Raw genomic sequence first — 13,148 nt, forward strand, 5'->3', positions numbered from 1 at the left:
CACCTGGCTAACTCAGACTCTAACCCACCGGGCTGGGATGCTATGCTAGCCAGTCTATCGTGGGGTTAAGAGTTAAGATTACTATATTACAGCAACAAAGGGAGCAGTTATTTACCTCAAAGTCCTCTGAGAAGCCATGCTGGTTGTTGGAATAGAGCTCTGAGATGTGTTTGATGAACTGCTTGACAGGGATGGCCTCCATGTCATCTGGAAGGGAGACCATAGAATTAGACACTTAGTCAAAAACACACAGACAAACAGTTTGAGTCATACAGACAAACAGTTTGAGTTCGGCACACACTTGTGTCTAGGGAAGACATGTAGCAGAGGAACTGAAGTATATGTCACATATGAAGATATCAACATGTTTAATGTACAGTACAATGTACAGTACAGTACAATGCATGTACAAAACATCTCTACACTATAACTCTACACTATCTCTAGGATCTCTAAAAACCTGTAATACCTGTTGAATATCTGTCTTAAAAAGACAGAGTGATGTAACACATGCAGGAAAGTAGCAGGAAGCTACAGGAGGAGAGCGGTGAGAGATTGCTCTTCCACTCTATCACAATCCCATGTTCAATATTTCACCAAGACAAAAAGCATGTGTTATTTATGTCCATCAGCTTATGTTTCACATAGGTGAAGAAGTTCACAGCTTTCATCTCAAGCAGAGTCATTAATGATTCACAGTTTCAATCTGGTCCTAGTTTAATCCACAGAAGGGGGTAAAGATAGCAAAAGGGAAAAGAGTGTAATGGTGGAGAGTGATGAGAGGGACAGATCTCATCTTGGTGGATGTTCTGTCCTAACTGTGCCTGTGGGAACCACTCTAAACGCTCATTTAGTGAGACATACGGAGAGCTGGGCTGAACAAACGCTTCATCCACAGGGGAAATCACACACTCAAACACGTGTACGAATGCCTACTGTACGCACGTCACACACACTTACAAACGTACACTTACTCGCATGCACACACGCGCACACACACACACACACACAAATCCACACACAATGAATGTTTCATAGAGCCAACTTATGGGAAAAGGCAGCTTGTACTTTTACATCTTTGCCCAAACGATAATGGTACTTCATAGGACATGCTGTTAACTACAGTGCCTGTTGAAAGCACCCAAATCCTTCTATTTACCCCTTCTTCTCATTAAATATTAACGCATACAAGGCAGAGAGGAATATTTATGCATACTAATGCCACTAATCATATGCTTATGGTAAACACAGCATATGGAGATACAAGGAGGAGGTTCAAATTGTCAAACAGCTTCATGAAAAATGTATTAGACATAATTGGCTTTGAAAATTATTGTTGGAAATACACTGGAGTAATATACTGTGGTGTGTGGTATGTCTCTGGTAGTTAGGTGTGTGGGGTGTTTGTCTTGTGGTCGTTTTCATAAGGTTTCAAATCCCCAGAGAGAGAGGGGGGGGGGGTGTCAGTTGAGACAATTAGCTCTGTGAGAAGCAGGATTGTCATTATGGTCACATATGGCTCTCCCCTCACTGCTGCTCGTTCTCCTATAGGTCTCTACAGCCCCACCGGGCCTAAGAACTCTCTGCCTTAGATGCCCTATACACACTGAGTCATGGCAACACAGTATGATTCAGTCCACTGTTTTCACAGCTCTATCTGAGTGGAATCATCTAGTAATCTTTAGCTCCATTATTGCACAAATTAATACATTTTAAAGGCCCAGTGCAGTCAAAAACGTGATTCATGTGATTTTAAATGTGTTTTTTGTACATTTCCACACCGAGATTTCGCCCACACCCCTAAGGAAACCTCTTTCTCAAAGCCACTTATCTGGATCAGGTTCTGCGCATGTGTTATTTTATGCACAAAAAAAAATTGGGGCGTAGCTGCTGCTCACACTCCATTCACATTTCTCTCTTTACTCACCCTCTTCTGAACCATGATGATGTAGCCTATGTCTCTGCCTCATATTTCTGGACGGCTGAAATAAAAACCATGCGGCGATTTGAACTAACATTCAAGGCCATTATGAAGGCTACAACCTTCTCTGTCTGTTGTAACGGATATTGCAGTTGCACAAACAGGATGCAGTCCCTACACATTGCATTGGAGCAGAAACAATCAGCGTTTTGATGTAGGCTAATCATTATAGTTGCTGCAATATCGTAGCCATTACACAGAGTTGCTGAAAAATAATACTACTACTTTGACTGACTGCCTGTCTGTCTGCCTTCTGCTCAGCCAATGTTTGCAACGATGATGAAAAAATAACATTAAATGGCTAATTAGACTGCGTCTGTGTCATGTTTGTGTCATGTTTGTGTTTGATATGCATGTAACTCCCCACTTGAGTTTTGCACTGGGGCAAAAAACTATTTGAGAGTTTATACAAACATGTTAATCATGTCTTTAGAGTATAACATGTAAATACTGCATGTAGCCTAACTTCCCTCCTTAAAAAAGGACATTAAATTGTGTTTATCCTTAACAGCCTACTGAGGCTTGGAATGCAATAGTTGGAACACATCGACCGTGTCCTTTGTCTACAACATGAAGTGTGTAGACTACACCAGACAAAGGCGTTCATCGTTGATGTAAGCCACAGCGGAGCACTGAGCAGCAGCTACGTAAAAATAAATCTTCTTGCCATGGTAAATCGGGTGTCCAGAAAATCCGGAACCACAGCCTCTCCATTTAGTGTATGAGCGCCTAAAATGTAAGCCTGTTTTGGTGTGATGGAGTTTTGGCCTTCAATGGTGACATCACCATGCAGTAAATTAGTTAATAGACCCATAAGAAAGAGAGTTCCAAACCTCTCTGCCAATAACAGCTCATTTTCAGTTTTCCACTCGGACCACACCCAGACAGTCCTAGTACAATTCTTGGTTGTTTCTTTTTGACCAGTTTAATTGAAAACAATCACAGTAAGGTACTTAATTGTTAACCAGAAATGATTTGATATTCAGATAAAAATGGCTGCATTGGACCTTTAAGAAAAAGTATGCCTATTTCAGTCCTCCAAACCTATGATCAAGATAGATAACAACCTTCAAACAGCACTCCAATCAACATTAGGCTATTCTAGAAACATTGCCTTACATCATAGTCAATATGTAAATGATAATCAATGAGGGGCTATGCGTTCTATGGAAAATAATGAATGACGCGGAGGTCAGGAGTTGCATTATTGTCCTTGGAACGCATAGAGCCCCGAGTTGATTATCCCTTTATACTATGGCTATAATTTAACACAGCTAGAAATGTGTTCATTTTCCAGTATAAACGTGTTCAACATCCACTGAAGTAGCTAGCAAGTTTACTAGATACAGTAGTTGCAATGGCAACCAAACAGACTTGCTAGTTTAGCTAACCAAACTATTCCTCCTAGCTTGTTATTAAGGAACATCTAATTCAACAATGCCAATAATGTTTTCAATTCGACTTTGGCTTTCAAAAGCAGCTCAAACATAAAAAATGTAAGAATGAACGATAGCCATTGAATTTTACGATGCAAATATACTGTGCGTTATGACTTGAAGGGCTCCAGAATCCCCTTCAAGCAAATCAGAAAGAAGTATTCAACAATGCCATGGTATAAAGTCTCATAAGCCACAAACCTTTTGATATCTGGTTAGGAGATCTGCTGGGGAGAATGTAGAGTACTGAAGTCAGTTCTCAAAGTTAACAGCCTTTTAAGGAGGAGGAGAGATGTTGAATGGGGCCCACTTTATAAGCCTTCCCTGTCCCTGTGCTGGGAAGTGCTGCGCCATTGGTTTAAATAGGCACATCAGACACAGCTCTCTGTGCCAAGGTCCATTGTGAAGGACACTCAGTCAGTCCAAATGGATTTGGATGCTGCGGAAAATCTTGTGAGGCGAGATGTTAGATATGGAAGATTGGGTCTTTGAGGGCCAATCTCCATGCCTTTAATGTTTGATCCACTGGCTCGAAAGAGTGAGAGAGAGATCCAGCCCTCCTCTACCCCCCACCCCCCACCCCACCCCTCCCACCCTCCTTTAACATGGTGCATTTGGGCTGAACCAGTAAGCACAGAGCACAAAACCAATGCTGACAGGGAACTCTCATAAATCGTGTTAAACACTACAGTAACACTAGTGAGGGCAAACACCCACCTGTTCCCACACATCACATGATTATGACGGAATAGTGTGTTCTAGCAAAACAACACCAGCTACGGGTATCTCTTGGAACACAAATCTTGTAAATACTGATCACACATATGCACCCCAACAAACCAACCACCTGAGGCCACTGGCACCTTCATCGCCAAGCAACAGCCCATTGAAACCATGGCTGAGTGAGTCCTGTCTCACAGAGTCAGGCTCTCCCTATCAAGTGTTTTAACACTTGAACAGCATTCACAGATGATAACACTGGTGTTCAAACATCAATGTAGGCTGCTAATGCAATGGCTCAGACCTCGATCTCACATGAGATCTTCATGGAAAAATCAATGTGTGCATGGATTTTCCCATCTGAAAAGTGGTTAAAGTAAAATGTTCAATATTAAGTGTGAGAGACATCTCAGCTCTCCTCCCCTTTAGTAATTTAAACACTTTTCAAGATCATCTCTAGGAATAATTTAATGTCGATTTCGGTGTTGAAATGTATGCCTGTTTATCTATAATGCATGTCGGGGTCTGCTGCTGGTGGCAAAAATAACTTCCCTTTGGGGATCAATAATGTCTAATCAATACAATGGAATGACAGGTTACTGTCCAGTACATGAAACTCAATGCACACACTATAAATCAAGTACAGCTCCTTTAGAAAAACAACATATGAATGAACTGTTTGTTTACTCTTCAACAGAGCACACAGAGGTGGATGGATAATGAAATAGTGGTCTCATGTGAGGAGAACGGTCATATGAAGTCTCATATGGTGTCTACTGTATGTGTGTGATGTATCTGTACAGATTGTACATGATTGGTGCCTAAAGGGTTCCAGTGGAAACAGAGAGGAGCAGACATATGGGACAAGACTATTCCCCTTGACCCTGACTGTGAATTCTTTCATTGACCACAGACAGAAAGTGAACATTTGGAAAACTTCAGAGAAACGGTGCCATTTTGCTGAAATCAACTGACCCATTCCTGACAAGAATTTTAATCTCCTTCTGGGGTACTATGGGGCCGAAGCTATGCTCTGATTGGTGCTTACCTGGGATGGGGATGACAGGGATGCTGTCATTGGGCACCACTCTGGGAGAACTACTGTCCTCCACATAGAAATGAGCCGTCTGAAAACACCTCCTGAGAGCGAGAGAGAGAGAGAGAGACAGTCAGTCAGTCAGTGGCACATTAGCCCTGAGAATAATGTATCAGCGCTGTCATCAGCAATGCCACAGGTGACAATCTCCTCCAAAGTAAACACAGATGGCACTAGAGACACGTGACAGGATCAAGGTGTACTTTGAACTCCTCCAGAGAAGGCAAACATTAGCATAAACACGCAGTCACCACCACACACTCTCACAGCTCACACACCGTCAGAGTTATTAAGAGTCACATAAACACTATGAGGATCAGAATCAATTTGTTTTCAGTTTGAGCTATGAAGCAGAGACATACTGTATGTCTGTGGCTAGCCAAATAATGGACTAAAGGAGCCTAACATTGCTCCTTATAGTCCAAGGACCTTATAGGTTCTATTTAGAGGGCAAAGACCAAACAGCCAAATACTCCATCTAAAAGTACATTGATTCTCAAATGCAGTACAGTTCTAGAAACAAAAATACCTCTACTTTCATATCACATCAAACTCATTTCACAAATGCAAAATACATGCTTACTGTACACATTTTAACAGGTTTTAACACAGTTGCAACCAACAGTATTTTTCAGTGACAAGACATTTGTGGTGTCCGTCTTCTGTTTACACACAGGTGTTCAGGGACACAGATAGCTAATTAGCACACGTATGGACTACCTGTGCTAATTAGCTTTCTGCATCTCCAAACACCTGTGTGTAAATGGAAGATGTCTTCCGTCTGTTTTCCGTAAACAGGCACTGTAACATGGACATATGGCCGTGTGGGAACCCTAACCCTGTAAAGGTGTGTATCAATTGTATATATTTGTATTATTTCTCGCTGATATCAAAGATATGGTCCTTATGCTTCTAAAATCGTACCGCAAGCGATGCATGCTAATGTTCAGACCAAGCATCGGGACTCTTAACAAAAGTCCCCCGTACAGAAGACGCCTTCGTCCAATAACTCTTATGTGTAATGTAATGGAACGGAGAGTCATGATCAAGGGCTAGTCTGTGGCCAAACAAAGATCAAGAGGGCAAAGAACACATAGACACAGCTGCAAGTGCAGGCTATGTAAAGCTCAATGGAGGTGTGTCTGAAAAGCCAGGCAGCTCCAGACTAAGCACATACCCTTAGGGAAGTGTACCGTAATAAACATATTACACTGTACGCTTCATCAAAGAGCTCTCCTCGAAGAGAGATTAAAGCTACAATATGGAAACAAGTTAACAGTCAAAACCTGTTCCTCTATTTAAAAATCTCAAAGTAAAAGAAAAACTAGCATTGCATATTTCTTTAACAAATACAGCACTCCAGACTAATAAGCCTGTCATGAACTTCAAGCCTTAAAAATAGGATACAGGTGAGAAAGGGAAAGGAGATAAATCATCTCCATAAGAGAGAGGCGGATATCTGAGCTTGAGCAAGAGGCTATCTACCAAATAGAGAGTAAAGTTACTGAGTGAGTGGAAATGTGTATATGTGAGTGTGTGGTCCTACTCCTACCTGTATTTTATGCAGAGTAGATTGCAGAAACTGGTCATCCTAGAGAGATGAGAGAAGAGCGGAGGAGAAGAGAGACAGAACAGCCTTAGCAGGCAGCGTCTGCATGCTGCTACTGAACCAGACCAGCAGACGGAGAGAGGGAGGAGAAGAGAGGAGTAGAGGTAGGAGAGCAAGAAGAGGGAGGACTCCCCTGTCCTCTCTGCATTAACAAGTCAGAGGAGCAGTGACCTGTCACTCACTCTGTCTAGTAAGAGCTCCTGGATCATTCTCCAGTAATTATCCTGTGTTTAGAGTCAGGCTCAAGGTTGGTTGACCTGATCTCAGACCAGTAATTACTCACGGGTGGCTTACTGTCTACGGGCAGCCAATGTGGTCCGATGGGGGAGGGGTTACAGGGCAACATGGGGGTTGAGCCCTGAGCCCGAGCTCTGCTACGCAATAGGATTAGAATTACCCAACACTCCCCTCTCACGCCTTCAACACCTGCTACTGCCCGAGAGACCTCCAGCTCAACCACCTGTTTTTCTGTCTCTCTCTCTCTCTGTGTGTGTGTGTGTGTGTGTGTGTGTGTGTGTGTGTGTGTGTGTGTGTGTGTGTGTGTCTGTCTGTCTGTGTGTCTGTGTGTCTGTGTGTGTGTCTGTGCATGTGTCTGTGCCATCTCTGTAACACCAGGAACTTTATCTCTGGCACACGCAGACAGACAGATACAAACACAGACACAAAAACACAGACAGACAGACCGAGACACACACACACCCTGTCGTCTGTTTCACAGGACACACTAAGGCTAGGCGGGCTAAACTGAGTCTAAAAGGTAGTTTAATCCAAACAGCCAGCCTAATCTTCCCTAGCCTGTTACTGCAGCTATGATCTCTGCCATTTTCTCTCCCCAGAGGCCCCCTACAGGCCTCAGGGGGTGCTGCACTTCCATTAGCCTCTGTGACAGAGAGCTATAAAAAATGTGGATAAAGGTTGCCCTCTAGGCACAGATCTATGAGCAGCTTACCCTCATGAAATCCTACAAACTTTACAATTAGGGTGGAGACATCAAAATGTCCTCAGATCAGTATCTAGGGGCAGCTTCCTCCTGCTCTGCTGGGTCTCAGTGAGGGGCTAATTATCTGGTCGTGGCTGCTGACCTTTAAGGAGCCGGGGGTGGTGAGAACCAGAGAGGTCACAGCCCTCACTCAGAGGAAAACAGCTCTTTGAACCCAGGCTGGCATTAAACGCCTGTTTGAAGTGCTACGATGGATGCGCTTTGATGATAAAGGCCTGAGAACTAAAATGCTCTCTTCAGCATCATAGGAAACATATACATCTTACAGTAAGAGATATTGACAGGAAACTAGTGCTCATAACCTCAATGCTTTCTTGGTAATGCTGTTTGTGTGACAATATTTACAAATGGGTGAGTATCTATGTATGTAAACAAGCTAGTTGTTGAATGAATAAAAATGTGCATGCCCTCCACTACTTTGGCAGATGCAAAACCCTCTGTGATATATCTCCGTGTCATTGTCTCCAAGTGGGTGCTTGGTGTGTGTGTATGTTCTCACCCCTAACCCCCCCATGCCTGAGTCCTGATTTGCACAGGAGTGGAGCTAGGAAGTGAAGCAGATGGCCAGTCATGCCCCTGGGCCTTAACCGATGAAGGGGCTGGGGCAAGGAGGGCAGGGGGCTACTATAGAGCACTGGGGCTGATGGGGATAGCAGGTACCATAGCCAGCTTACACACTGATACATGGAGAGACCACAGAGGTTAGTCAGGTGGGTGATTGAATTAGCACTGGAGTGTAGAAATCCCCCAACGTCTGTTGACCAGCACTGTGTGTAGCAGTGGAGGCTCCTCCGAGGAGGAAGGGGAGGACCATCCTCCTCAGGGAATTTCATAAAAATAAAAATAGTGAAACATTTAAAAAGTTATCCTTCTTAGATGAAGATATACTACATATAATCACGTCACCAAATAATTGATTAAAACACACTGTTTTGCAATGAAGGGCTAGAGGAGACTCAGCAGCACTGTGTAGGGTATCACAATGGTGTAGCTGGAGAACAGCTAGCTTCTCTCCTCCTCTCGGTACATTCACTTCAATACAAAACCTAGGAAGCTCATGGTTCTCAACCACTTCCATAGACTTACACAGTAATTATGACAACTTCCGGAGGACATCCTCCAACATATCAGAGCTCATGAGTCATGAACAGACATGCTATTATTATACCTTTATTTCAACAAGGAACACAGACTGAGACCGAGGTCTCTTTTAAAGCTGGGCCCTGCGTATACAAGTTTACACATACAGTTTAGGTACAATGATTAAGAAACTAAACATGACAAACAAAACGATCACATATAACACAAAAAAATACAGCAGAAGCTTTACATTTACACACAGGTTATTCTACCAACAGCACAAGAACTTGCATAACCCAAAACAGTTACAAGCAATACAAAATAAAAATCCTCCAATAAATATTTAAAATGGGCAAGGGGGACATGAGTCTCAAGTTTAGTCTGCAGGCTATTCCATAAGCAAGGAGCTTAACAGGAAAAGTCAGCCATACCCAACTCTGTGCAAATCGCATGGGCCCCAGGTTAAATCCATGCTTGAGACCTGGTTGTAGGAATTCTAATTCTAATATTGATGAGTGATTTATAAATAAGAAGGTAGTTTATTCAGAAGTGCTTCATAGACAAACACGAAAGCATGTAGTACTCATCTCATGGACAGCGAAGTCCAACCCACATATTGATATAAAACACAGTGGTGAGTTCTGTAGCTAGCACCTGTAATAAACCTAAGTGCGCAATGACAAGTAGCATCCAGCGATTTAAGTGTTGATGCCGTAGCATGCATGTAAATAATATCCCCATAATCTATAACAGACATAAAAGTAGCTTGCACAATTTGTCTTCTATTTGTAGAGGACAAACACGTCCTGTTTCTATGGAGGAAGCCTAGCTTGATTTTTAGCCGTTTACAAAGTTCATCAATATGCATTTTAAAAGACAGTTTATCATCCAACCATATCCCTAAGTATTTATATGCAGAGACCTGATTAATCTGAGAACCATCTAAGCTCGTGAGTGCAAGTGTATTTCAACCAACTTTTTGAACCTATTAAAAATCATAAAATGTGTTTTCTTTGCATTTTAAACAAGTTTCAGCTGTATAAAAGACCCTTGTAATATCTTAAAATGCTTGGTCAGCCGTTGAAGCGATAGAGTACATGACAGTGTCATCAGCATATAAATGAATTTGACACTTTCATATCTCATCACCGATACTGTTTATGTAGAGAGTGAACAGTAATGGACCAAGTATAGAACCTTGTGGTACCCCTTTAACCAACTCCAATGGCTCCGACTGGAAGCCGTCGACTCTAACAGCCTGACTTCCTTTAGATAGTCATGAAACCAACGACAGACATTAAATCCCAGTCCTATTGTCGACAGCTTACCCAAAAGTATTGCATGGTCATTCAAGGGGTTTAAGTAGGCTAAACTAGCTAGCTGCATTCGCCAGCTAAGTTAGTAAAAAGAATATATACAGTACCTGTCAAAAGTTTGGACACATCTACTCATTCAAGGGTTTTTCTTTATTTGTACTATTTCCTACATTGTAGAATAATAGTGAGGACATCAAAACTATGAAATAACACATATGAAATCATGTAGTAACCCACATTTTTTAAACAAATATATGTTATATTTGAGATTCTTCAAAGTAGCCACCCTTTGCCTCGATGACAGATTTGCACACTATTGGCATTCTCTCAACCAGCTTCATGAGGTAGTCACCTGGAATGCTTTTCCAACAGTCTTGAAGGAGTTCCCATATATGCTGAGTACTTGTTGGCTGCTTTTCCTTCACTCTGCGGTCCAACTCATTCCAAATCATCTCAATTGGGTTGAGGTCTGGTGATTGTGGAGGCCAAGTCATCTGATGCAGCACTCCATCACTGTCCTTCTTGGTCAAATAGCCCTTACACAGCCTGGAGGTGTGTTTGGTAATTGTCCTGTTGAAAAATAAATGATAGTCCCACTAAGTGCAAACTAGATGGGATGGCGTATCGCTGCAGAATGCTGTGGTAGCCATGCTGGTTAAGTGTGCCTTGAATTCTAAAAAAATCACTGACAGTGTCACCAGCAAAGCACAACATAACAACTCCTCCTCCATGTTTTACGGTGGGAACCACAAATGCGGAGATCATCCGTTCATGTACCCTGCGTCTCACAAAGGCACGGCGGTTGGAACCATTCATTTCAAATTTGGACTCATCATGACAGATTTCCTCTGGTCTAATGTCCATTTCTCGTGTTTCTTGGCCCAAGCAAGTCTCTTCTTCTTACTGGTGTCCTTTAGTAGTGGTTTCTTTGCAGCAATTCGACCATGGAGGCCTGATTCACGTAGTCTTCTCTGAACAGTTGATGTTGAGATGTGTCTGTTACTTAAACTCTGTGAAGCATTTATTTGGGCTCAAATCTGATTGCAGTTAATTGCCAATATCTGAGGCTGGTAACTCTAATAAACTTGTTCTCTGCAGCAGAGTTAACTCTGAGTCTTTCTTTCCTGTGGCAGTCCTCACGAGAGCCAGTTTCATCATATCGCTTGATGGTTTTTGCGACTGCACTTGAAGAAACTTTAAAAGTTCTTGAAATGTTCCGGATTGACTGACCTTCATGTCTGAAAGTAATGATGGACTGTCATTTCTCTTTTCTTATTTGAGCTGTTCTTGCCATAATATGGACTTAGTCTTTTACCAAATAGGGCTATCTTCTGTATACCAACCCTACCTTGTCACAACACAACTGATTGACTCAAATGCATTAAGAAGGAAAGAAATTCCACAAATAAACGTTTAACAAGGCACTGTTAATTGAAATGCATTCTAGGTGACTACCTCATGAAGCTGGTTGAATGCCAAGAGTGTGCAAAGCTGTCATCAAGGCAAAGGGTGGCTACTTTGAAGATAATTTTTTAAATTTTGTTTAACACTTCTTTGGTTACTACATATTTCCATATGTGTTATTTCATAGTTTTGATATCTTCAATATTATTCAACTATGTAGAAAATAGTCAAAATAAAGAAAAACCCTGGAATGAGTAGATGTGTCCAAACTTTTGACAGGTACTGTATATATTTTTTAAACTTTCACTTTCACAAACGTAGCTAGCGAATGCAGCTAGCTAGTTTAGCCTACTTCAACCCCCGGGTTCAAACAGAGAGGGATGCTATGTTAGCTAGCTGGCTATGGCTATCCAACACTGGAACTCTTCCAAGTCATGATAAGCTTTTGGTTTTATTAATGTATTGCTACAGGGGCCTGCCAGTGTAACTGCTAAACTGCTTGCTGTACACTGTACTGCATCACTGTAGCAGGTTTACTAATGTGTTAGTTCTAGTAGATAGACAAACATTTCCGTTAATATGGTGACACCACTGTCGGCTGTGTGTAGCGGTTATGGTATGAAAATTTGTCTTGGAAAGTTTTTTCCACCTGGTCACAGACAGCTGTTGTATTGTGCACTGAAGTCCACAAGCAAAGGGAAACGGTAAGAGGATTAGAGAGTGTAGATGCGAGAAGGAATAATATATACAACGAGCAAAGTGATCATGCTGTTTATAAGTGGCTGCTAGTTCTGTGTTTGCATGTGATCAGGAGTATATTAACTCTGCTGATTCTTAAACGGAAGCAAACAGAATGAAATGTGGATAAACATACCTGAATTTGTCCAATATGAACTCTCGTTTGCAACCGTTGGACTAAAGATTACAACCTACATGTGCAGGCAAGAGTGTGCAAGGCGGTATTAAATGTGTCATTCACTGTCTGTCACTTTGATAATACCTAATTTCTCTCGACCTGTTCACCTACGTTGTAAACATTCATTTGTATGCTAGATTGTAGCAACCTCAAAATGGGTATAGGGAAAATTTGAGTATCATGTAGTAGCCTGAACGTATCGATATTACATTGAGCTGGGTGAATGGAATATGAATGACAGTCATCCAATACGCTGTAATAGAAATAAGCCCATGCTCATAAAAAAATATCTTCCTCCCTCATCTTAAACGGCACCGACCGCCATTGGTGTGTAGCCTATACCTGGCTGTTTTTGTGTATGTTGCTCTATGTTCACCATTCTTTAGGGCTGTGATGGTCATGGAGTTTTGGATGACTGGTCATACTGTAATTATTGGTCAGCCAAATGACTGCAGCCACCGTTATGGTCACTTGAATAGCAAATGTTATTTATTTATAGTTTAAAAAAATGACATTTTCTCCTCTCTTCCACTTCTGTCTGCATGTGCAGCAGCTGCAGAGGGGGGTGTTGCCTAGGCAACCAAATACTT

General features: G+C 42.0%; 1 protein-coding gene across 2 annotated transcripts in view; it reads right to left on the reverse strand.

Moving 5' to 3' along the window:
* The window catches only part of LOC112219011 (receptor-type tyrosine-protein phosphatase gamma), a 319,617-nt gene that overhangs the window by 20,718 nt on the left and 285,751 nt on the right, over positions 1 to 13,148 (reverse strand). For both annotated transcript variants that reach the window (XM_024380244.2, XM_042295621.1), the window contains exons 14-15: positions 5,186 to 5,277; positions 116 to 207 (exon numbers count right to left, since the gene is read on the reverse strand). In XM_024380244.2, coding sequence (XP_024236012.2) covers positions 116 to 207; positions 5,186 to 5,277 — 184 coding nt within the window. The remainder of the gene's footprint in view (positions 1 to 115; positions 208 to 5,185; positions 5,278 to 13,148) is intronic.

The sequence above is a fragment of the Oncorhynchus tshawytscha genome, linkage group LG02 (genome assembly GCF_018296145.1).
Source record: "Oncorhynchus tshawytscha isolate Ot180627B linkage group LG02, Otsh_v2.0, whole genome shotgun sequence".
NCBI classification, from domain to species: domain Eukaryota; kingdom Metazoa; phylum Chordata; class Actinopteri; order Salmoniformes; family Salmonidae; genus Oncorhynchus; species Oncorhynchus tshawytscha.